Source organism: Lolium perenne, chromosome 7 (assembly GCF_019359855.2).
Source record: "Lolium perenne isolate Kyuss_39 chromosome 7, Kyuss_2.0, whole genome shotgun sequence".
NCBI classification, from domain to species: Eukaryota; Viridiplantae; Streptophyta; class Magnoliopsida; order Poales; family Poaceae; genus Lolium; species Lolium perenne.
The window spans coordinates 294,254,457-294,277,448 of record NC_067250.2 but is presented as its reverse complement, the minus strand read 5'-3'; the positions used below and the strand labels follow the sequence as shown (position 1 = coordinate 294,277,448).

The 22,992-nt window shown below is 41.8% G+C and overlaps 1 protein-coding gene across 1 annotated transcript; it reads right to left on the bottom strand.

Annotated features, from left to right (window-relative positions):
- Positions 1-209: 209 nt before the first annotated feature.
- On the bottom strand, positions 210-22,549 carry LOC127312201 (THO complex subunit 2). Its single transcript, XM_051342673.2, has 33 exons — positions 22,269-22,549; positions 22,052-22,177; positions 18,361-18,402; positions 18,196-18,255; positions 18,019-18,081; positions 17,697-17,777; positions 17,367-17,441; positions 17,231-17,278; positions 17,063-17,131; positions 16,824-16,957; positions 15,882-15,957; positions 14,788-14,978; positions 14,539-14,619; positions 14,170-14,371; positions 12,252-12,440; positions 12,087-12,167; positions 11,873-11,992; positions 9,948-10,007; positions 9,672-9,799; positions 8,848-8,944; positions 8,642-8,770; positions 8,463-8,566; positions 7,965-8,142; positions 7,695-7,846; positions 6,432-7,038; positions 6,224-6,328; positions 4,577-4,732; positions 4,429-4,509; positions 4,244-4,319; positions 3,900-4,165; positions 2,376-3,446; positions 1,873-2,159; positions 210-878 (listed from the first exon to the last, which is right to left on the bottom strand). The coding sequence occupies exons 1-33, from the start codon at positions 22,413-22,415 to the stop codon at positions 809-811; spliced, it is 5,352 nt and encodes a 1,783-aa protein (XP_051198633.1). The 5' UTR covers positions 22,416-22,549; the 3' UTR covers positions 210-808.
- Between the last annotated feature and the right edge of the window lie 443 nt (positions 22,550-22,992).

The following is a 22,992-nucleotide window of genomic DNA, read 5'->3' as shown; positions in this document are numbered from 1 at the left end:
GCAAAATGGAAACCCCTCAAACGGGGTAGGCGCTACACATTGAGTATGGACAGAACAAGAGAATCCATAGACTCAAATAGCCAAAATATTCTATCAACTGAGGATCTTATTAAATGCTAGGGACTTGATAAGAATAGCTAGAACAAAGCAGACAAAATATACATGCCATTCTGAGCAAAGTACCTACAGCCCTTCCAGAATCATGAGCGTGATTTTGTAAAATGTATCACAGATCAAATGCGATTTTGTAAAATGTATCACACATCAAATGTAGCGCTACCATCTAAGTGAAAGCTACAGCAGAACTGTTCATCCGACCATTGTAACTATACCTGTACAACCTACTCATTGTGTCCCCACTGGCCACTGCTATTCTTCCTAGGCAGAGCAAAAAAAAGAAACTCAAGCCTGTTACAACAAAACCGCCTTCAGCTAGTACAAAATGAATTACAAAAATAGCTGCACCAACATCTGCTCATCCTTGTCTAGAGCAAATTCGTCTCAAGTTAATAATGGCACATGATTTCTGTTTCTCACATTCCATGCTAAAATGTTACGACAACGTGTATAACGACTATGGCCCAGATGGTTGTTCCTTGCACTCAACATCGTTCATAAGAATTTACATCTGGACAGCGACAGCTGAAGGATTGATTTTGTGTCCCCTTCTGCCCCAGCAAACCTTTCTAGGAAACCATGGAGTGAGAGGCATACACACTGAATGGTTCAATATGCCCACATAGATCTTCCCGCTAGAAGAAAAACTCGTCAAGGATGCCAACTGAATGATCAAAATTCTCGCAACAACCTACTTCCGATGCTTTCTTTTTGCTTCAGTTCTTAGCCGCTTTTCCTCTTCCCTTTCTCTATCATGCATTCTGCAAGTTAACCAGGGTTTGTCAGAGAAAAATATGATGTTGCATTACATAACTGTTGGGAAGAACTAGAAAGAAAAACATCCTAGCAATCATTTGTCTGCAGCTTTATTTCTAGTATACCTTACGATCGCTACATATGAAAGGTAAGATTTTAAGCCTAATCATCGATGTAACTATTCTCTTTTATATATTAAACCAACACAAGGATTAAGACAATTTAAACACAGAGATGAGAACACGCGGAATCAAGCAGTTAAATATGCTTCAAGACAACAAAGTGATGCTAGAGTATATTGTATTTTACATGTGTAAGCTTTAAATTCTCATAATCCGTTGAACTATTTGTGTCGTGCAGTTATCCTTGTTCTAATAAATGGCAATTATTTAGTTGCGCATTTTTCTATTATTCATATTCCACTACTTTTAAAAGTAAACCCTCTTTGAGGCAGCTTTCACAATAATGCTACTCCCTCCAATCTTACTAAATCTGACACTTATTTTGGATCGGAGGGAGTATCTTGGAACGTAAGTGGTTAGTTTCCATAATGCCAGCCACACTATGCCTAATTAAGTGCATGGCACCATGTTATCTACAATTTAGGAAGGTGAAATGATGATTTTTTTTTCTACATTACTTACCAGCGTAATAGCAACTTGGCAGCACAATCGTTATTTTATTTGACTAAATGTTTCTTCAATATAGAAAGAAGCGGGTTGGGTGCATACTAAAAGAGGTCTAAGAAAAAATGAGTTTGCATAAGATATTGCAGTTCACGATTTTTTTATGTGCAAAGCATCTTAACTTTAAGAAAAAAAATTGCTAAAGAAAATGGTTTTGCAACTTCATTCAGTCGATACAAAATTGATCCTTCCCATAAAATAGATTGTGTTTCACGTGACAGGTAAGATTAAAAAAAACATTGTGAAGTGAGTTGTAAAATGTAGGAAGGTGTGCAATGCTTAGTTCAATGAAATCATCATTTCCTAAACTTACTGGTCAGCCTCTCTACGACTTGTCTTGCTTGTTGAATCCTTGGCATGCAACCTAGGAAGGTCATCAGCATGTGACGGCCGATGCTGTGAAACAGCACCCTTTCTTTCTCTCTCTCGTATTTCCGATTGCGAGTTACCAGCTCCAAGGCTCGGAGGCTGTGGAGCAGAAGGTGCATATTCTCCAGCTTCTAGAGTAGACTGTTCTCTCTTTATCTTTCGCCGTTTGGAAGCACTATTAGGGTCACTATCTTCCTTCATAGTAACTTTGTCCCTATCCCTGTCATCTACCTATAGAAGTAATAAAGCATTAGAGGTTAAACAAGAATGTTCAGTCTATCAGTTACAAGATGTAAGGTCCCAAGAGGAGTGAATGCATGCCTCACACCATTGCAGTCATAGAACTGTTGAGTGACGAGATTAATACATCATCTTTATCGATATAACCAAACTAGTGAGCAAACATTGATAATCACAGGAGAGCATTAGGGGGAAAGACAGATTTACCTTGCTTGATGAAACATCCCTGTCTTCCCGCTTTCTATCCCGGAGATCTTCCTCTCTTCTATGTTTCCCATCATCCTGCGGCAGTGAAGCATTCTCCTCCACATGCCACCTTTCTTTGTCATCACGCCTAGGAGACAACCTTTGTGTATGCCTGGTGCTGCCACCCCTTCGGTCACCATCTTCATCTCTTCGGTTGGCAACGACTGATTGGGGTACAAAACTTGTTGGAAGAGGTGGAGGTGGTGGTAAGCTTTGCCCTCGGAACCGTTCGTCAGAAGTATGTGCCCGGTCTATGGAGGGTTCAACATGCTTAATTTTGCTTCTCTCCTCCTTATTCCTGTCTTCTCTTCCTTTTTCAGGAACCCTGTCTATCCCCCTGTCTTGCATCCTTTCAATAGAACGCTCTCTCCTTTCAGATGATCTGTCTGTTGGTTTCTCAACCACGTCTTCTCCACGTCGCCTTTCACTCCGGTCTGCTTTTTCTCTAGGATCTCTGTCATATTTATCATCGAACTTTTCTTTTAATTTCTCTGTCCTAACTACGTTTTGTTCCTCACTAGCACCTCTCTCGTGATCAGAAGAACGAAATTTATCTACCGATCGCGAGTCCAACTTTTTTTCTTTGTCTGTATGGTGATCTGTTAAGTCACCATCCCGGACTTCAGACTCCCCTTTCCTTCGTTTACCTGTTCTCTCTTGTTCTTCAACAGGAACAGATCTTTTTTGCTGTTTCACGGTAGAATCAATCAAGTCAGTAGATTCACCTTCGTTGGCAGGATTAGCTGTTCCACCAATATGTGCAGCCAACGCCGTTGATCTTTGGGAGGATGCTGATACCTTTCGTGGCGCCGGATGTATGTTACCATTAGTTCCAACCAAGGGACTAGTAGTTTTAGTATCCAGCATACCATCAGCTGCTGGAGGCAATACTTCTCTGTCTACAGAAATAGCAGAGGCTTGTTGATTAAGACTTCTGCTGGTTGATTTCCCGGGTTTTGCATCTTCCTTCACCGCATCATGCTTAGATACCTTTGCAGCATTGTGTGCAGCACGCTTCTGTGGCCCTCTTGTCTGTTGTAGGAAAAATGATTAGAAACAATGCAAACCAAATGCCCAGCACAAAATTAGTCAATGGTCACTGCCATGTTCCATGACATACTAAAGGACACCTGACCCGTTATTTTCAAGAAAATAATTGTTTCAAATTTCAAAAAATCTTAAGAAAATTACAAGTGGAAATACACTCATGTACTTGCAAAAAATTGTGAAATATACATCCATTTCTCATCTGCAGAAAAAATACGAGGATGATGGGCTGAAATAGATAAAATATTGCACCATTTTAGCACATGTATAGGCCATAAAAATAGATTTCTTTGCACGACAATCTACAAATACACATACTATTGCCATATTCGCTCTTGTAGGAATTTTTTGCAATTCCAAAAACCTTTTTGAAGCCAAGCTCACAGGAGCTATCCTACTGTTACTTTCATGCTTTTCACATGATAAACTGGGAGGTACCTCAGATTCTGCAGTAGGCTTCAAAACCTTGACTCCCTCATCAGACAAAAGCTTTGGAGGTTCATCTGCACCATGTGCAACCCCTGAAACTTTTCCTTGTGCAGAGGAAGATGGTATTTGACTATCAGATCCATTTGCAGTCGAGGCATTCTTCTTGTGTTGAGCATCAGGCCTCATTGCATTTTCTGACCTTTCATGCCTACCCTCAGTAGATTTTGCACGAACAATGTGATCCTTTGCTGTCGTAGGGTCTGCAGACTGATTTCCTGTAGAATCGAAGGAAGCGTTATAGTCCAGCTAATCATAGTGGTTAAACAAAAACACCTTCTGCATCTTCTAATTACCAGGAACAGTTTTTGCAGGCACTGGCTTCGGATCAAGGTGACCCATGCCAAACTCTTCTTCAGATAGCCATGAGCTCTGCATAATAAATAATAATTGAGCTTCCACGCACACATCTCATAATCATACACAAGTGGGTGCCTCCTGATAGGAAGAAAAAAGGCAACAGTGAAGATTTAACACTTGCCTTGCGAGCCGCCAGAGCGGCAGCTACACCAGTGGCCAGTACTTTCAGGTCTTCCCTCTCATCCCCCCTTAGCTTCGCTACCTGGTAAAAATATTTGTGAGCGATAGAACAATAGCATACCACATATGGTGACTAATGATGTACTTACCCTTTTCTCAATGTTGATGCCGCTTTTTCGCATCACAGGAAAAATACTAGTTATCTTTGTGAGCAGAATAAGGGCATTTCTGATTTCCATGTATTCTTTTGATTCCATACACTGATTAAGCACCTTGGTAATTCTTCCACTCCATTTCCAATGAACCTAAGGACAGAAAAAAAAATGTTCACAAACATATTTAAAGAATAGCAGATAAAAGGACAACTTGAAACTTTTGATACTAGACATTCACTTATGACTTGTTAATTCAGGTGGCATGAACAAAATATACGGAGAAAAGCAGCATGAGTCAATAATAAAAACTAGAGTTAATGAAACCATGCTGAATTCATACCAAGACGCAAAAAACAGAAATTTCACCAGAAAATGGGTAGATGCTTATCAACAAAAAGTACATGCAGCGAATAGGGTAATCTTGCAGGTTTTAACATTTTATAAAAGAAGTAGCCACTACACTTAACATGACCAAATGTACAGCTCAATAAAGCCAAACACGTCTAGCACATGCAGCACCAACTGACACATCTGAAATCCCCTTTAAATAAAATAAAACTGCATGGCAGGACAGCAATGCTTTATGAAACGAGCTCTGACATGTTTGGCATGACAAACAGACAGGGCCAGCTTACTGAGAATGAGCTACCTATCCACATTTTTGCAAATTTTACCAGTGACATACTATAAGGAGTGGAAAGATTTTATGTCCTATGTCCCCTATGGGTGGAACTAAGGGGAAGTATCCATATCTGGGAACTAGCATGTTAACACCAAATGTGCCATTGTATGAGCATTGGAGACACCCGATTTAGATTGAATGAGAAGACTTGGGTTCCTCTAACATAGTTTGTGTGTTCGTGAACGAGTTCATCTGCAAAATTTTAAATCCATTAACTAACCCATCAATATCTGGCACGCTAACAGCTCACAGTAAAGAGTTGCACTTGACACCTAAACACGGTTTTTGTGCATTAGTATTTATCACAGGATTAATTCAACTGAGACAGAACAGAATATCTATGAGCACTCTGTAGATATTAATAAGATATCTAGAGCAAAAGCTTTTGGTTTGGGTACCAAAGCAAATGCTCCCTCCGTCCCAAAATAACTTGCTCAACTTTGTCTAGATACGGAAGTATACTCAACTTTGTCTAGGTACGGAAATATAGACACATTTTAGTTACAGAAAAGTTAAGCAAGTTGTTTTGGGAAAGAGGGAGTGCAAGATATTCAGAAGACTCTTCTCATGGACTTGTGAAGAAGTTGGAACCATCAATATCGACAGTAAATGTTCATTTTTGTATAATTTAATATGCATTATGTTTGCAGTTATTTTAAAAGGTGACAAAACGCCATAAACAACATAATATATTTACTTCTAGTTTACTTGTGTTCCTGATAGTACTTTTTACACTAGAAATTACCCCTACAAACTCTTAGGATTTGTCATATCACCATAATCATGCTACTTGAGTACAACTACGTCCTAAAATTTTGAGAAATGGTGATCGAACACAAAACAGGCTATCTATGTATCAATCACTCTTAAGATTTTAGGACTAAGCTGCACTAAAGGATATGACAAACATAAACTGAATTGTGCGACACACATAACTTCAAGGAGTGTGCAAACCGTACTTTAACAAACTGGGTATAAGATACACGTTGACTATCTGGAAATCTGAAGTATACAGCAAATCCCGGCTTATTTCCACATTCACGTTCATATATTGATTCATCACTCTGCAAAAAGTTGTATATGCAAACTCAGAAGCACTAAACAATGTAATAAACATCATGAAAGCTATGGTGAAGAGTGTCTAGCACAAATGAATCAATAGACTACCTTCCAATAATAGGCTGTCTTAAGTGTCTCATGAAGAAACCTTCCAAGCCTGCCAGCCTCATATTCTGTACAACAACAGATCATTGGCTGTAGTGTCTTGCAGATAAAAACATCTATATGATTCACTGTGTTGAAAAGTGGAGTCCCAAGTGAATGCATCGTCTGGACGAATGTAGCACAATACACAGCATCCTGCATGCTGAAAACACAGCGTGGATATATGCACCGCTGGAGAAATTCCATGTTGATCTTCAGTGCATCGGGACTGGAACTCAGCCATTTATCCTTTTCACGGGCAAGCCTTTGGAGCACCGATGCAACATGTTGTTTATGCTTATCAGATTCATTGTTCAATTTGTCCAGTAAATCTTGGATTCTCTCCTTGTCCTTCTTACGTCGTGATATTGCGATGCTAGAGTTATCTGAGTTATCTTCGAGTTGTTTGAGATTTTCATGCAGCTTCTTGATTTCTGCATCATAGCGATCTTTTGGAAAATGAAGATCATATAGTGTTAAACCCCAGAAAGTAGCATATAACTCAGGTGAAAGACTGTTCCAGGCTTTTGGTGGCAAAATTGTTTTGATTGTTTCAAGAAGATCTGTCCACCTGCAAGAAAACAGAATACGGAGAACTGCATGTGAATTGAACCTAAAATACCATGGCCATATCAATGAATAGAAACCGAAATTTTGAAGTAAGCTATCCTCAAGGAGGCTTAAACATTTAAATTGTAAGTTTCTAAAAGCAACCATTGTTCAAGGTAAGCAGCTAGTTCCCTACCAGCTTTCAAGGAGCACAAGATCTTCGCTGATATAGTGGCAAAAGGGGATCAAATTTTCATATTTGTAACTCAAACATTCTAAAGGGTCAATATTTTTTCTGAACCTAACTTGTATTTACTTTCAAGTTCATTTTTACATGAAACAAAAAGGTCAAACCGGAATAACTAAGACGTGATAACCCGGATGCAGATTTTAAGCTCCCAACACACTTTTATCCTTAGGTTTGAATTAGAAAAAAAAGGCATTCATTATAGCCTGCACAAAAAAGACAAGGATGGGGACCAAACTAGAAAATAACCTTCTTTCAACAAAAAAAAAACATTTTGCAATTACACGAAGTGCTGCTGTATTTACATGTGAATATTTTCGAATATTTGCAGAGTAAATGTTGTTAGACAGGTGGGGGGTACTGCCGGTGATGACCCATAGCGTTGAATTCATGATTAAGAGACTAGTGGAAGATGTTCATAACAGACTTACGTGATTAACTTCTGAGATGAATCACCACGCAAGATCATATCATCACTTGATACAGACTCCCCTTCTTCATTGCCATCCAGAGGCCAACAGGCCTCACCACCATTACCGCTTTTGAAAAGCCTCATTACTGGGCGGTATATAAGAAAAGCAACCTAGAATAAAGTAAAGTACTAAGAGGTTTACTAAAGTCCGGGTGCATAAATAATGAAATCTGCTCGCACATTAATTAATTAATTAAAATATAGAGTACACAAGACACGGGTGTATTACCTCTGGCTCAATATGATACTTATAAACCAGATCTTTCAGGGGAGGTATTAGTTGAACATAGGTTGCTGGAGTTAAAGCACTTGAAAGAAACTCGGCATACTGAAGTAGTATCCCATGGCATCTATCAAACTGCTCGCTAACCATTTTGATATATGTGGCATCTGCATTTATTATAATCCTGAGAATAATAACAAAATTATCAAGTTTAAAAGAGCGGAACAAAACGTAAAAAACTGAACATGATAGGCTTTTAGCTCACGGTTGCTTTCTGGGTAATTTCTGTTGAATGTACTTAACAAGTAAATTATTGCATAATACCATACAGTCAAATTTTCATTTGATTATTATACAGTTGTAATTTGTAATAGCTACCAGTATTCATCTATATTACATAACTGCACCAAGACTAAAGTGCACTTAGTCGAGAGAGCAGAACAGAACAAAATAAAGGCAGGGGATTGGGCACATAGGATTTTGCAAATTGAAACAAAACCTTACTTGGATCTGTGCTGCGCAATAAGCAGTAATAGAGGAATTGCAAGTTTTGGTTCATCTTTTGGATGCAAAGAATCCCGCAACTTGTTTGTAGACTTATTCAGGACCTACAAAAAATTGATTTGGTAAACTGTTTTTTTTTTATCATGAATAGAGAAAGGGGCATTGATTCCTCATGCAACCTTATAGTTCCGTGTTGATCCAAACAGTGAAGATTGAAGCCGCAGTGTTTCACTCCCTGCCATGGCATCAACCTGTTCGTCAGTCATGTTCTCAGTATACTGTACATTTGCCATTTGCTGAATGAGTTCCTGCATGGTACATCATTTCAAAATTCAGATTCATATACTTCAAAGGGAGCAAGGACATTTCGACATAGTCAACAAACCTCCAGTACAACAAGCTCAGTGCCCAATCCTTTCTTTAGTTGATTGACTATGTATTGGAAAAGGCATTTTAGCTCCATGGAAAGATGCTTCTTGCAGCTGTTGAACTTAATTGGTTCAGAATAAGAACATAAAAATTAAAGATAATAACAATACTGAGAAGGGAAACACAAGTACCCAGTGGTTATGAAGATATATATAGCACTAGTAGAAACATTTAGCATTTTCAACGCATAAAGATTTACTCAAAGAGTCACAGTAATTATCCATCAATCAAGGTTCAAGATCAAATGTGATTAACAAATATTAACAAGAATATGGAGTCTTGGCAAATCGTGATATCTTCTTTGTAGATAACTTTTATAGACGACTAGACGTGATGGAAAAATGGGCAAACAAATGGGGAGAGAGTAACCCAAGATTCTGCACAAGATTAAAGTGAGTACTAGTTGTAAAACAAAAGGTAAATCTCTAAATATTTAGATTATAAATCAATTACATTATGCTGCATTAGCATATCTAAAAGTATCACTGGCATGCATGTTCGAGATAATGTATAGTATGCTTACTTTACAGATAAATTTGTGATACTAAATAAAAGGAAACCCTAGGCAGAAATTCTTTTCACATACTTTGCTGCTAAACGCAAATTTTTAAATAGCAGATCATTGTATGAGCCATATGACATAAACTACATGTGCCTAATAAGCAAGAACAAACATGATTAAATATCACTTGACCATCAGGTTTGACTAAAAATTGGTCAGTACATCACATCATGTGTTACATAAATAATATAATCAGAGACAGGAATCAAACGACATACAGGTGTCCCCAGAATGATGCAAGACACTGAAGCCAGTCTGACAGATTAAGACCGTCATCTTTTACTTTCTCACGGCCACCTTGAGCCAAGCGCTCGATTACAATATATTGCAAGATATCATACTCCAGCTGTAAAAGGAACACAGTTAGGCAATGCTGTTAATTTGACTGGCAAAAACAACTCAAAGACATGTGGAAGATAATTACAATAGACTCTGAAAAGGCCAAAAGGGTACAGTCAACTCCACAAAACATGCATCACATACGCAGCTAATACCTGAGTCAAGTATTTAAAAGCATCCACAACTGGATTTATCATGTCCCTGTATGCTTCGACCTGAAAGATGGAACAATGTACTGTAGATGTAAAAAAAAGAACTGAAGATAAATTATAATGAAAAAAGTCAACGAAGCATTTACAAAAATGAAGGTGAATTTCCAGGATCACTGAATTATCACAAATTAACCCATTAAAATAATATAATATATTCAGAAATAAACTGACTAGGCTTCCTCTGTTGCTTAATTAAGGGTGTGTTTGGTAGGTCGGTTCACCACAGATTGTCTTTCTCAACTAAGACATGCTCACCTCATACAAGTTGGATCCAGAATTTGCTATGTGTTTGGTGGGTCGGGTGCCTTCAAGCATGCTATGGCAAGAACCTGTTTGGTGGTCAGTGATGCGTTCAGCCAGGCTGAGGTCCTAGTTTTACAGACAGGCCCTTGAAAAGAAAACGAAAAAAGCAATCGAGCCCCTGTACGTAAAAAACAAAAGCAATCGGGTCCCTAGCTTGACGTGGCGCGTCGGGAAGGCGGCGGCGCTGGACGAAGTCAGGCAGGCGGCGGCGCAGGACTAAGTCGGGGAGGCGGCGGCGCTGGACGAAGTCGGGCAGGCGGCGGCGCAGGACGAAGTCGGGGAGGCGGCGGCGCTGGCCCGTGTCAGTGGCCGTGGCGGCGTTGTCCCGTGTCCATGGCGTCGCGGAGGCGGAGCTCGTCCATGGTGTGGCGGCGCAGGCCGGCGACGGGTAGGCGGCGGCGCAGGCTGGAGTCGGGGAGGCGGCAGCGCAGGACGAAGTCGGGGAAGCAGCGGCGCGGCCTAGAGCCGAGGTCGCTGGGCGGCACAGTGGTCGATTCGATAGAGAGCGTTTCGAGGGGGAAATGAGGGCTCGGGCGGGTGACCCCTGTTCGTTTCGTCCCAGGAGCGAGGCGCGGGGGGTTTTCCGGGCGAGGTCAGCCCTGCCCATGTGTGAAGCTCGATTTCAGCTTCTCTACCGGGCAGGGCTGAGGGCTGTTTTTCATATGAAGTGGGCAGTGCCCAATTGGCCCGAGCCGACCTACCAAACAAAAAACTGTAAAAAGCTGGGTTGAGATGAGAATCTCTGAGGTCACCCAGGCTACCAAACACACCCTAAGTGAGGTGTAGCCCTAAGGGCCACATTCCCTCTACACATGCACATTAGGACTGTAGGAGGCTCTGCTAAATTTTTGGTCCCAAAAAAGACTCCCTCCATTGACATTTCTTAGCAGCATTATTGTTAATTTACTGATTTAAACATTAGTGCCAATCTGAGATTCGTGTTACCCTTTGTCAGTTAAAAAATTTACTATCCTCGACCCACCAGCATATAGGGAAAATACATATAATGGATTTGACATGGCCAGGTTGGTGCAAATTGTTCTGTGATTTCCTCAAAGCACCAACCTCTAAACTCTTACTGTTCAACAAAATGAACCGCAAATTGTTTTGCTTTTTCTCGGAAAAAAAAGGTTGGTGCGAAAATATTCAAGGTTCAAGAAAGCGTTATGCGTAATCGGTGCGGTGGCCTTCCGGTTAGCGCTTCAGCGTGCATAAGCGGCGCTTTTCCCCTCTTTTTTCTGTTTTTTTTTTGCTTAAGCGCTTATGCAATCGATGCGGAAGGCCTCCGCATTGTGCTTTAGCGCGCATAAGCGACGCTTTTTTCCGCTTTCCCGAACCTTGAAAATATTACAGCGAAGATAGAAGAGCCAAATACAGTCCGAATGGAGCAGCCAGCTGATGTAACAATGGTTGCCATCTCCAACATCAGAGAATCGAAAACAACAAGGAGAATAATTTACATGCAAAAGGCCAATAATATCACAGCCATGGAAGTTTGCATGTTTGATATATGGCTGCAGTGCTTATTATTGCTTTTGAATAAACTATATGCCCATTGTTGGTACCTGTTGGACAATGGTCCGAAGTACAGTCATTGGATTTGCATGAGCAAGTTTAGCCACCATGCGGCCAAGCTGCTTCAGATTTTCCTTGGCCAGCCGCTTTAAGAGCCTTCTGGTGTCCAGCTATTTGAGAAAATAAGGACGTGGATGAATTTAAAGCTCAAGATAAAATGATAGATGAAAGAAAGAAAACCCAGGCATGGAATTAGCATGCAACCTTTGCTGTTTGCCTTGCAGCAAGGACAATTGGGTTTTGTTCAGTGTCCTTCTCCCACTCACCATACAAACGGTAGCGTGCCTAAACATGAACAGTGCCAGATTGGTTAAGAAGGTAATGAAAGTAGTCAAGTATAACAAGTAACAACCATGAAGCAAGACAAACCTCATAAGGAAGAAGGGAAAGAACTCCCCATATCTCCATATCAACAGCAGGATTGGCGGGTATAAGCTGCAACGAAGGAAGCAAGCATAATCCAAGTGCTTCTTCAATACGAGATTCTGGAGACATTACACCTGCTGTACGGGCTGATTCTTTTGACGAGGCATGGTACACCTTTAGCACTCTGCAAACCTGGAAATTAACACATTGAATGTGCCATTAAATAAACAACACCAAACATTTTTTGCCACTAGATGCTCAAGGCAGAACCGCATTATTGCAAGCAAAGATGTTCAGTCATAGGACCTTTCCAAATGCTTTTAAATGAATGCAATGAAACCTTTTTTTTTTTGCCGTAAGCAGAAGAGTACTCTTTATCTGTAAAGTAACAAGCACACTAAGTGTGAACGGTACAGGCGCTCGTTTGCACTACGGGAAAGGGGTGCTCTGGGCTCCCATCCCTGGCGCTAATCATAGATGTGTGCTAATCCATGATAATCTGCGGAAGGGATTAGGGGTGTTTGTGTGCTATGATTATATGCTAATCAATGATGGTTGGTGCTAATCCTTTGGTATTATAATCCATGCTAATTTGGTGCTAATCGTTTCTTATCAGGTCCTATCTTACTTGTGATTACTAATTATCATGTTCATTGGTATTTTGGATGTGGGTCAGTACCATTAGCATGATAAATTCTTGGAACCGATGCCAAATGTGCACTTAATTATGTTTCAAAAATGTTGCTAGTTACAGTATACATGGTTTTAAGGCGTTGAAGCCAGGTAAGGTGACTGAACCCCGCCTTAGCTGTTAAGCGCTTAAAGCGAGGGAAGATGACGCCTTAGACATTGCAGGAAAAGAGGAATCAACAGCTTTGCATGTATATTACAAGGGGAAATACCGAAATAGCAATGACTGAGAGATGGGCCACTACTTATGCACCTCCCAGTGGCCCAAAAGCCCATCTATTGGCCATATACTCTTTCCGTGACCTAATTCCCCACTGTCCTTCCCTTCTTCCCCACCATAGCTGCCACACATCTTCTGCTCCCTTTCCTCGCGGTAGCAGCACACAACCCTCAAAACTCATCCTTCCTTTCACCACCCTTCTCCTTCACCGCAGCATCCTTTCACCATCACAACAGAAGAGTAGATCGGGCAAGGGAAGGGCGGCAGCAGAACCAGGTGCACGACATGATGCCCGCCAGAGTGCAGGGAGGCAGCACCGCAGCAGGGTAGTCATCTCCAAGCCCCAGGAGAAGCCATAGCGATGGTGCAGCAAGCAACAGGCAGAAACAGAGACCTCTTACGAGGTTGGACACTTCAATGAGGCAGCCGTACACTTCTTATCTAAGGCGGGGCAGACGCCTTGCCATCTTAGGGCGCCTCAGCGCTTAAGCGCCGCTTAGACGACGCCTTAAAAACCATGACAAGATATTAATAAAATCTAGGGAGTCCAATATGGAAAGTCTGCTGGAGGGGGAGGAAACATAGGCAGGGCATCTTTTGGGGGAGGTCCCCCATAGAGATATGGGGAGTGAGCTAAGAGGGGGCTACTGGAGATGATGCTCCAAGAGAGTTAAGTACGACAACTGTCCCATACCCATATCGCCACACATGCTGTATGCAGCAGATAGCTTCCAAAATTCTGAATTGTATCAGGGATGGCCATTTTTCGCTTCTTAATTTGTTAAAGGAACACAAGTCAGGAAGCAAAATCCTGGTCATCACAACCACTGATTAAAAAGAAGGTTTTATACAGACATGTTATCATTTGTAGTTCGTACAAAGCAGATATAACAAATCAATAATGCATGACATGCATGCAATAAGGAAAATATCAATCATATCTAATAGGGCAGAAACATATCAAGAGGGTACGAATGCAGAAAAAATCAACATCAAAAGATTTAACAGTACCTTCTGAAATAATAGTGTGTCACGATGAAGATATGGTCCACAGGCAGCAAGCATTTGGAAAAACTCTTTTGGCAGATCAACCAAATAACTTGGTGAGGAGACAGATGATGCATCCGTCATGTGAGTGTCAATGTTACGGGAGATTTTATGATGTATTTGACAATATGTACTGTAGGCTGGCAAAATAGTCTTCTCAATAATTCTGCAGAAATGAAAGTAGAATTGAACAACATAAATCAGGGAGCTCTACCATAGCATTACAACAAACATACTCATGCACGCCATAATATAGCATGTTTGCACATTAGTACAGGCAATTGTATATAAATGCGAGGCTGCTAATAGAATATGCAGAGGAAGTTGACAAACCTAAGTAAGCCATCACAAATTTTAACATGCTCAACAGGATTTAGCTGTGCAAGACGGTCAAAGAGTAGCTGTGCATGGTCCCTGGCAAATAATAGCAGAAATCGATCAGGGGAATTTATAACATGCCAAAGAAGACAGATACTGCAAGAGCATAATTGTACCAATTGAGTATAACAAGGAAATGTTATCAAAAGAAACTTCGCATTATGATAGTACAACATCTAAATCAATAGCATGCAGGGTATATACCAATCATGAACAGAGAGGAAACCAAGAAGAAGTCCAAGCTTCTGGTTCTTTTCTATCTCAGGGGCTCTCTCCTCAATTATATCATTTTCCATCTCCAATGCTGTGTGCAAATCGATCGTTATTTCTTGTTTCTCGTCATCCATAAGGTCCTTTCCAGTAGCAGCAAGATTTATTTTGCCTATTTTAGTAGCCTGGCATAAATAAAGAGATGAGTAAACTCCATAAGTTGAAACTCCGATGCATACATAATTATTGAAAAATATTGAAGAACAATGCAGACATAGCATAAATGTAAGATCAGATCTATAATGTACTTCAACTATGTTCTGACAGTGGCCACGAGTTTAATCACATATTGTGCTTCAAATACATGGCGATGTTTAGAGGGCGTGGGACAAAAATAGAAGCGCTGCTAAACTAGAACATCCAGCCAGTGAACTTCATGCTGACTCTGGCCGCTTGCATAGACTACATGCCCAAGATCAAGGAACTGCTCAGGGCCGGCAACAAGTATGAAGTCAAGGACGTTGACCAGAGGAAGATGCTGGAGTAAACTAGCAGTGAGATCAGGGAGTTTGTTGCCAGCTTCACTTCAGCAAAGAAGGCCAGATCATTCACAAGAAGATGGTGCTGCGGTGGAGCAGAGGATGAAGATTCTGGAGAATGAAGAAGAGTTTGGGTCGGTGCATGTTGCCAAGGCCACGCTCCACACCAGGACAAGTCAGTTCAAATGGGGTATTCAGGAATTGCGTGAAAAATAAGCTCGATAATGTGGTTTCATGAGTGAAAAAACTCAAAAGTATGGCAACTTGCTATTTGTCGTCATTAAGTTGTAGTTCCAATAAGAATTATTATGGTATTTCCATAAACAGAACTACACAATTACACAGCATTGTTTTCCTTTTACAAATGGTAGTCTTGTTAAGTCTAAGAGTCAAAGCATAAAAATATAAGGTTATTGAAAATCTGTGTGGTGGTATTTTTATTATTTGAGTGCATTGTAGCGAGCATATGATTCTCCTTTATAACCCTACATGAAATACAGTAAATCTTTTTTCGAACAGAATGAATTCAACAACAAAAAAGATACTAACCTCATCAATTTTCCTTGAAACAAAAGAGCCAAAATGCTCAAATGCCTCATCATCATTTGGAAGTAAATGAGCATAGCTGAAACAGAAGCGACAAACATGTCATGATTCATAACATATGAGGTGAAGTTGAAAAGGATATTCCCATGCAAATAGGTCCAGCAACAACACTTATTCATACTGACACAGCATAGTAAGTACTACAGAATACGGAAATAAAAGCAAACAAGGACTTAGCTATGATTACGGTCAGTCGGTTAGCAGAATAATTAGTGATATTCATACTGCATACAATTTTTTTCTCAGTATCAAGTACAACACATTTGAGGAAAATGGTTCTCAGTATCGAAGTACAACACATTTAGGGAAAATGGTCTACTACTGTTCACAAAAGTCATCGCATATTTAGAAAAAATGGCCATTGAAATAAGAGCAGAAGTTGGTGAGTATCACCTAAAATGTAATGTTATACAAATAACAATTTTACATGTAGAGAGGGGATTTGGTGACTAGGTGTATACGTGAGCACCCTCTAGATGCCACACGATCTGCGTTGAGATCCGGTTCTCGTCAATTGGATCTGTTGCCTTGACGTTGTCTTATCCATCGCTAAGCGTACTTGGCGTGGGTCCTACGTGATTTGAAAGTGCATCTGGCCCACTATTTGAATTCAAAAAGGTGGGTCCTACGTGATTTGGAAGTGTTGTTAGTGCTGATGTGGTTTGCTAACCCAACAATGATGGTAACAGTGGATTGCTAGATGTGACACGTGTCAACCAATGGATGCGTGCTCACGTATAAACCCGGTCACCAGGCTTCTTCCATTTACATGTATATGAACCTCATAAAAGCCTGATCTGTTTAGAAATATTTATGGAGGATGTCTGAAATTACAGTTTGCGGTCCGAAAGTGTAGAGAAACACAAGTACAGCTAGAAAACTTACAGATTATCAAGGTCAATAAGACCAGATTTGACCAACAAGGCTGCTATTCGGAAAAGGCCAGATGGAACAGGGCTGTTTACATCCAATTGTTGATAGTATTGGAACTTGAACCCCAAAATTTGAGCAGCGTGGGACTGCAACAAAGAGAAGTCATAAGATGGGCCGAAAATAGTAGGTGTGGAGTATGGTAATAATCTTTATAGGCTGTCTAAGTATCTTATAAGAAACTACAGGAATACCTTTGGAAAAAGAGGTATAAGCTGATAAAATATATTGTTATCTGGATAGAGTTCAAAACATTCCAAGACCTGGCAAGGCAAACAAGAAAAAAACATAATTATATTGTAACAATAACATACTTTTACAATATCAGATAGTAATACCCGGATTAAAAAATAAAAACTCACAATGTCAAATACGCGATTCGGGTCCAGGTCAAAATGTCCAATTAATGACTGCCACAAGAACATTAAGTTATTACATAATATTGTTTACATGCTCAAATCATAACATAGGAGAAAAACGGATAATTCTAGCACCAACCTTTACAATGCTGATAGTAGCTGAAGAAGCATTTTGGCCAGCTAAGTCTGAACCGACTTGACAAAGTAGGGTTATCTGAATTCCAGAAAAACAAAAGGCAACTAGGTTAAAAATTACACCAAGGTCCAGTAGACCATTGTGCACTAAGTGAAGAATGGAACTAGCCGTAAATCCCACATGATTGCGCTATATTCTCAATACATTTCAAACTGGAAGTATAAGAATCTAGAACACATGTGCCATATATACATCTTTAATCAATTGTTTGTAGAAGTAATCACACCCATCACAACAACAAATGGTAAAAACTTCACAGGCAGAGATACATACCAACTTGGCATAGCCCTCACTTTCCTCCCTTAGAAGGTTGAATTTGGTTTGCTGATAAAGAAGCCGTGTGTTGACTCTGACCTGTTGCCAAATATTTTAAGCAACCATAAGAGACCAATGCACTAAACAGGTAAAAATGAAACTGTGCAAAATAAGGAGAAGGGAGTTGCAGAGGGAACCATGTTTATAAGATATGTGAGAATTGATTGTGACATGTATATTGCAATTTACGTGAACACACACAAAATATCAGGAACCAATGATAGCAACATGTTATCCTAACAATATGCATGGTATTAGAAATTTAGAATATGAAACATACCTCTTTGGCTTTTAAATCCTGGCCCTTCGACTTACTCTGTTCAACCTCCCATAGGAATTCTTCCTTCAGATGTGCACATACAGGAAATAGAGACAGCATGTGTCAGCTAACTTGAATCATGAAAAGGTGGTGTGAACAAAGATGTGGTGCCCAGTATGAGGAAAAAAAAATACTCACTTCACATCGCTCTTGAAGAAGCCTAGGCATAATCAACGAAGACTCCACGAATGACTTAGTCTGCAGCCCAGAGTATTCAAAAGGAAATTAGTGATTACTAGATCTTCTACCAGAACAAGTAAGGACCATGAAGTAGGTGTATAAGTATCAAAAAAGATTTCTTACCATTTTGACAAGACGGTTGCGGTATTCACCAGAAATTGTAATCTGCACATTACAACGTGTCAGATCAACTAATAATGCAGCACTCAATGATTCTGAGAAATAGTAACACAAACAATGGTGGTAAATCCAAGCTACATGATTCTAAAATGAATACATCTTGAACATAGGCATCAACCACAGATCAAAAGCACAACCACACCGACAGATGTAAAATAAATGGTTATAGTCTGAAGTTCTATAGTACTGCGTAAGCAACGTACATATGTATCAAGGATTCTTTTTTTTTTTGCAGGATGGGAAGTGGCAAGAGATTGTACGAAAGATGGCATTAACATTTCTACTGACCCTGGTTTTTGGAAGAACAACAATAACACTGCTTAGCAGCATTTCCGTCAAGGCTGTCATGGCAATCCGTCTAGAGTCGTGGCAAGACACCAGCGCCACAAGGATGACGTTGTCAACAACTCAACATGCCATGTCCATACTTAGGAGATACTAACTAAATGCTCGTGCGCTGCCAAGGTTTTTTTTCCATTGCTTGAGTTGCTTAAACCCTTGTGTCATCATATTCCCTTAACTTTATGGAAAAATAAAATTTTAACTAAAATATAATTAACCCAAAAAGTAAACAATACATATGTCTACTACATAAAATTTATGATAATTATGGTAATTAATTTCTTGGCAACTTAAGAGGTAATCTCATAAGTGCAAATGGACCGCCATCAACTCGGATCTTTATAAGAGTAGAGATAACACATATTGACCAAATTAGCACTTATAGATCATGCACGATAGAGAGAAAAGAAAAATAGTGAGATGAGTTCAGCTATGCCCACCACCACCACGTCCTCCTCCTGGGAGCTATGTGTGTCTCAGTCAGCGCCTCACATGATGTGGTGGCTGCTGGTACTGCCATCTACAGTCGATTGGCTGAAGACTGGCTGAAGGTGGAGGCATGGCTCAAGGAGACAGACCAGGTATTGCACAAAGCATTCCATGTCACTAACTTGCTCTCTCAGCTACGTGCTCGCCATGGACTGCCAGATTCACTCCTTCCAGGCTGGCAAGGGCCTTCCATTCTCGGCAGCTTACGGTTGCATTTTTTAAGCCTAACACAAGTTTGGTTGAATGCCTATATGGTCTAACACTTTGACAATGGTGACATAAAAATGTATATATGGATGTGCTCATGTTCAATGTTCAAAAAAGCGTACGCTCAGGCGCGCTTAAGCGCAGCTTAGAGCAAAGCAGAGGCAAACCGCTCCATTTCAGGCCTGAGCGAGAGGAAAAGCGCTAAGCGCGATTAAGCGTTTCGATTAGGCGTTGAGCGTCACCTAAGCGCGCGGAAGCGGGCAGAAACGAAGAAAAGCGCCTGGCTGAGCGTCGATGGTCGCCGGCGGCAAAACGAAAAATTGAGGGTAGGTGGGAGGGAAAAGTAGGGGATAGGGTTCCTGGGCACCCCAATCAACCATCCTCCCGCACGCGAGATACAGAGAAAGACAGGGGAGAGAGGCGGCGGCGGGGGCGCATCCCGATTCCGAGCTTCTACTCTGCCTGCGACGCTACTCCTCCACCGCCCTCCACCTCTCCGCCCAGGCCGGCGGGATGCCTACTTCCCTCCTCCAAGCAGGCTCCCCGTCCCGCTCATCCTCTCTCCGCCCAGGCACTCGAGCCCCAGATCGAGCTCGAGCTCGTCGCCGCCGGCCGTCCGCCCGCCACGCCTCAGCCCTCAGGTATTCCCTAACCCTTTTATTCTCCTTCACGTGTATGTGCTACTGGCGTGCTGCTGCGTATATGTGCGTTGGTGTGGTGCATTGGTGCTATCTGCAGTAGTCAGTAGATGAATTAAATCAATTGATCTAGTCTGCTCGTATATGTGGCTATGTGCTACTGACTACTGGCTTGATGGACTAATGAACATGAACTGTATATGATATCTGCTGCTAGGTTGCTGTTGCTACTGATTAATTAATGAAGTTAGCTTAGTTGATTGCTGCAGCTAGTATTTTGTTGCTGCTAAGCCTAAGATTTGCTTGCAATTTGTAGGTACTGTCAAGAAATGGACATTGATCCGGGTGCGGATGAATCGGTGCGGTGCCTGAGGTGCCAATTGCATTGACCGGTAACTCTAAAGATGTTGGTTGGAAGTATGGCAAATATTGTGATCCAACCAACAAGAGTAAGGTGAAATGTGACTTTTGTGGACATATTAGCACCGTCGGCATCTACCATTTCAAGAAACATATTAGCACCGGCGGCATCGGATTGCCTTCCCTGCTCCTGTCTGTACGCTTTTACCATGAACGCTTAAGCAGTAGTTCCTCTAGGCTGAGCCTCACCGCTCGCTTAGCGCTCGGCGCTTTTTTGAACCTTGCTGATGTTCAACATCATGGAATTACTGTCTAACCCTATGGCCATGGTTAGAGATGACAGTTACTAATAGATAGAACAAATAATGTCTGTTGTATTCAGCAGGCATGCTTTAACTTTGCACAAACAAAGTATGGATCTAATATGGCCAAGGTTGTCGATGGATCAGTCTATAGAAATGTAAGATCTTTATGACATGGAGAAGGTAAATCCGGACGCTGTGGTACCTTCGTTGCCAGTGCCAAATGAGAGAAAAAATATATTGCCATTTCCTCATGACGCACTTTGTGATCCATATAAAGATTGTGAGCTTAATGCATTGCCACAAAGTAGCGAGACGGATAGGAAGAATGATGGAAGAGCCAAGGATCATAAATAGATCGGTAAGGGAAGAGAGAAAGGCTGTCTAGAGTTCGTATGTGTGAGAAGGGTACATAGAGGCAGATGCCACTGTCAAACGCAGGGGCTGAATGTTGGGATCTAATGTGCTTCCATTCTAATCGAAGCAACAACAGCAATGTTTTGAAGCTGAATAAGACATCATCATCATGTTGGAGATTTGTTGTAGTACTAGCAGGTGTGCACGTGAGAGCGAATCGTAATAGAGTACATGAAGGTGGAGCATTGCGGAAAGGCACGAAACTAGAGAGTGGGGACAGCACAGTGGCGGCGATTGAGCCAGTGATGACGCCTTTGATTTCTTATAAAGTGGGGATGGAGCAGGATATGTGCGTCACTGAGAAAGAGAGCGGGGTGAGAAAACAGGAGAATGATGCTTGATTTATTATGGTTTAAAAAGTCGTTTTGTTGTTCCGTAGCAACACATAGGCTTCTAACTCGTAAGCATGTAAAGGTAAGCATCCCCGCTCTATAACTCGAATTCTAATGAGAAACAGGTTTGCAAGGTTTTGCTTTCTGCGAACGTAAACCAAGTATACTCCTTGACTCTCAGACGCTATAAGGTTTGCTAGTGTTACTCAAAAGGCTGGCAGTTTCATGTGCATAATTTAACCGTTCTTTTCTGGTACCGCTTCAGCAGGACATGTTTTCCAAACAACTTGTCCATGGCCACCACACGCTATCAGTTCCAGTGGGGATATTGTACATAACAGAAGCATCTTACTACCCAACCAGGTTGTAACTTCAGCTGGCACAAAAAGTAACACACACTAACTACACAGCTAAGTTTTGCATGAAGTGTTGTTACTGCCGAGCAAACAGACTAATCAGACACTCTTCACGGAGGCACTAGTAGTAGCTAACTAAGCAACCACACAGCATAGCAGCAGCAGAAGAAAAGGGGGTCGAGAATACTCACATCCTGCCCTAGGTGCGCGACGATGTCGGCGAGCACGGAGCCGGACTCCTCCTGCCACGGCTCCTCGACGAACGCCACCGAATCGAGCGCCGCCCGGCACTTGTGCGGCGGCAGGTCCCCCCGCACCTGCGCAGCCCAAACCAACGAAATCAGCACGAGGGCGGGCCGAGCAAAGCCAAATCGCGCGGCGGTAGCGAGAAGTGGCGGGGGAGCTGACCACGGCCCAGCAGAGCTCGTAGAGGAAGCGCGGCATGGGGACCGGATCGGGGAGGCGGAAGGCGGCGGCGGACTGGCCCTTCCACTCGCGGAGGCACTCCTCCGTGACGTGCTTGTAGTCCGGCGCCTGGAGCGGCGGCGGCGACATGGCGGCGGACGGCGGCGTTCGGCGGCGGGGTTTTGCGGGGGGATTAGGGTTTCATGGGAGGTGGCGAGGCCTAAGCTGGGAGGAGGAGAGGGCGGTGGTGGTGCTTGATGGGGAAGAGAGACGAAAGGGATGCGGCGGCCGCGGTGGCAATTTCCCGTAATTACTGCTGCCGGAAGATGGCATTTTCCTGGAGTGTTCCGCGACGGAGAACGACGGGAGCAGACTGGGCCTTGTTTTCTGAGTTGATCTTGGGCTTTGGTGGGCGGCCTTATGGGCCTACGCCGTCACTTTCGACCCATTATCGGGATGCCTAGAGCAAACCGGCTCACTCCATCAAAAACTCTTACTCCACCGCCTTCTGCCCGAAACACAAATGACAGGTCTCAACTTGAAATTGTGTTTACCCATGGCATCATTTTACTGGATTTTCTAAATGAAATGACGGTCCAATTCTGTGGCATCCAAACAGCCCACATATGAAATTCCAAAATGAATTCCAGGATTCCAGGTCCAAATGATGGATACCAAACGACTTCTTAGAATTTTTTACGGTAAATAACTTTTTTAGGTAGGTATG

Excerpts from the sequence above, each read along its gene's own strand:
- LOC127312201 (XM_051342673.2), bottom strand. The coding sequence starts at position 22,415 with ATGTCGCCGCCGCCGCTCCAGGCGCCGGACTACAAGCACGTCACGGAG. Across the intron at positions 22,178-22,268 it reads ACGAGCTCTGCTGGGCCGTG|GTGCGGGGGGACCTGCCGCC; the intron begins GTCAGCTCCCCC and ends TGGGCTGCGCAG. Across the intron at positions 4,510-4,576 it reads GCATCAACATTGAGAAAAGG|GTAGCGAAGCTAAGGGGGGA; the intron begins GTAAGTACATCA and ends TATTTTTACCAG.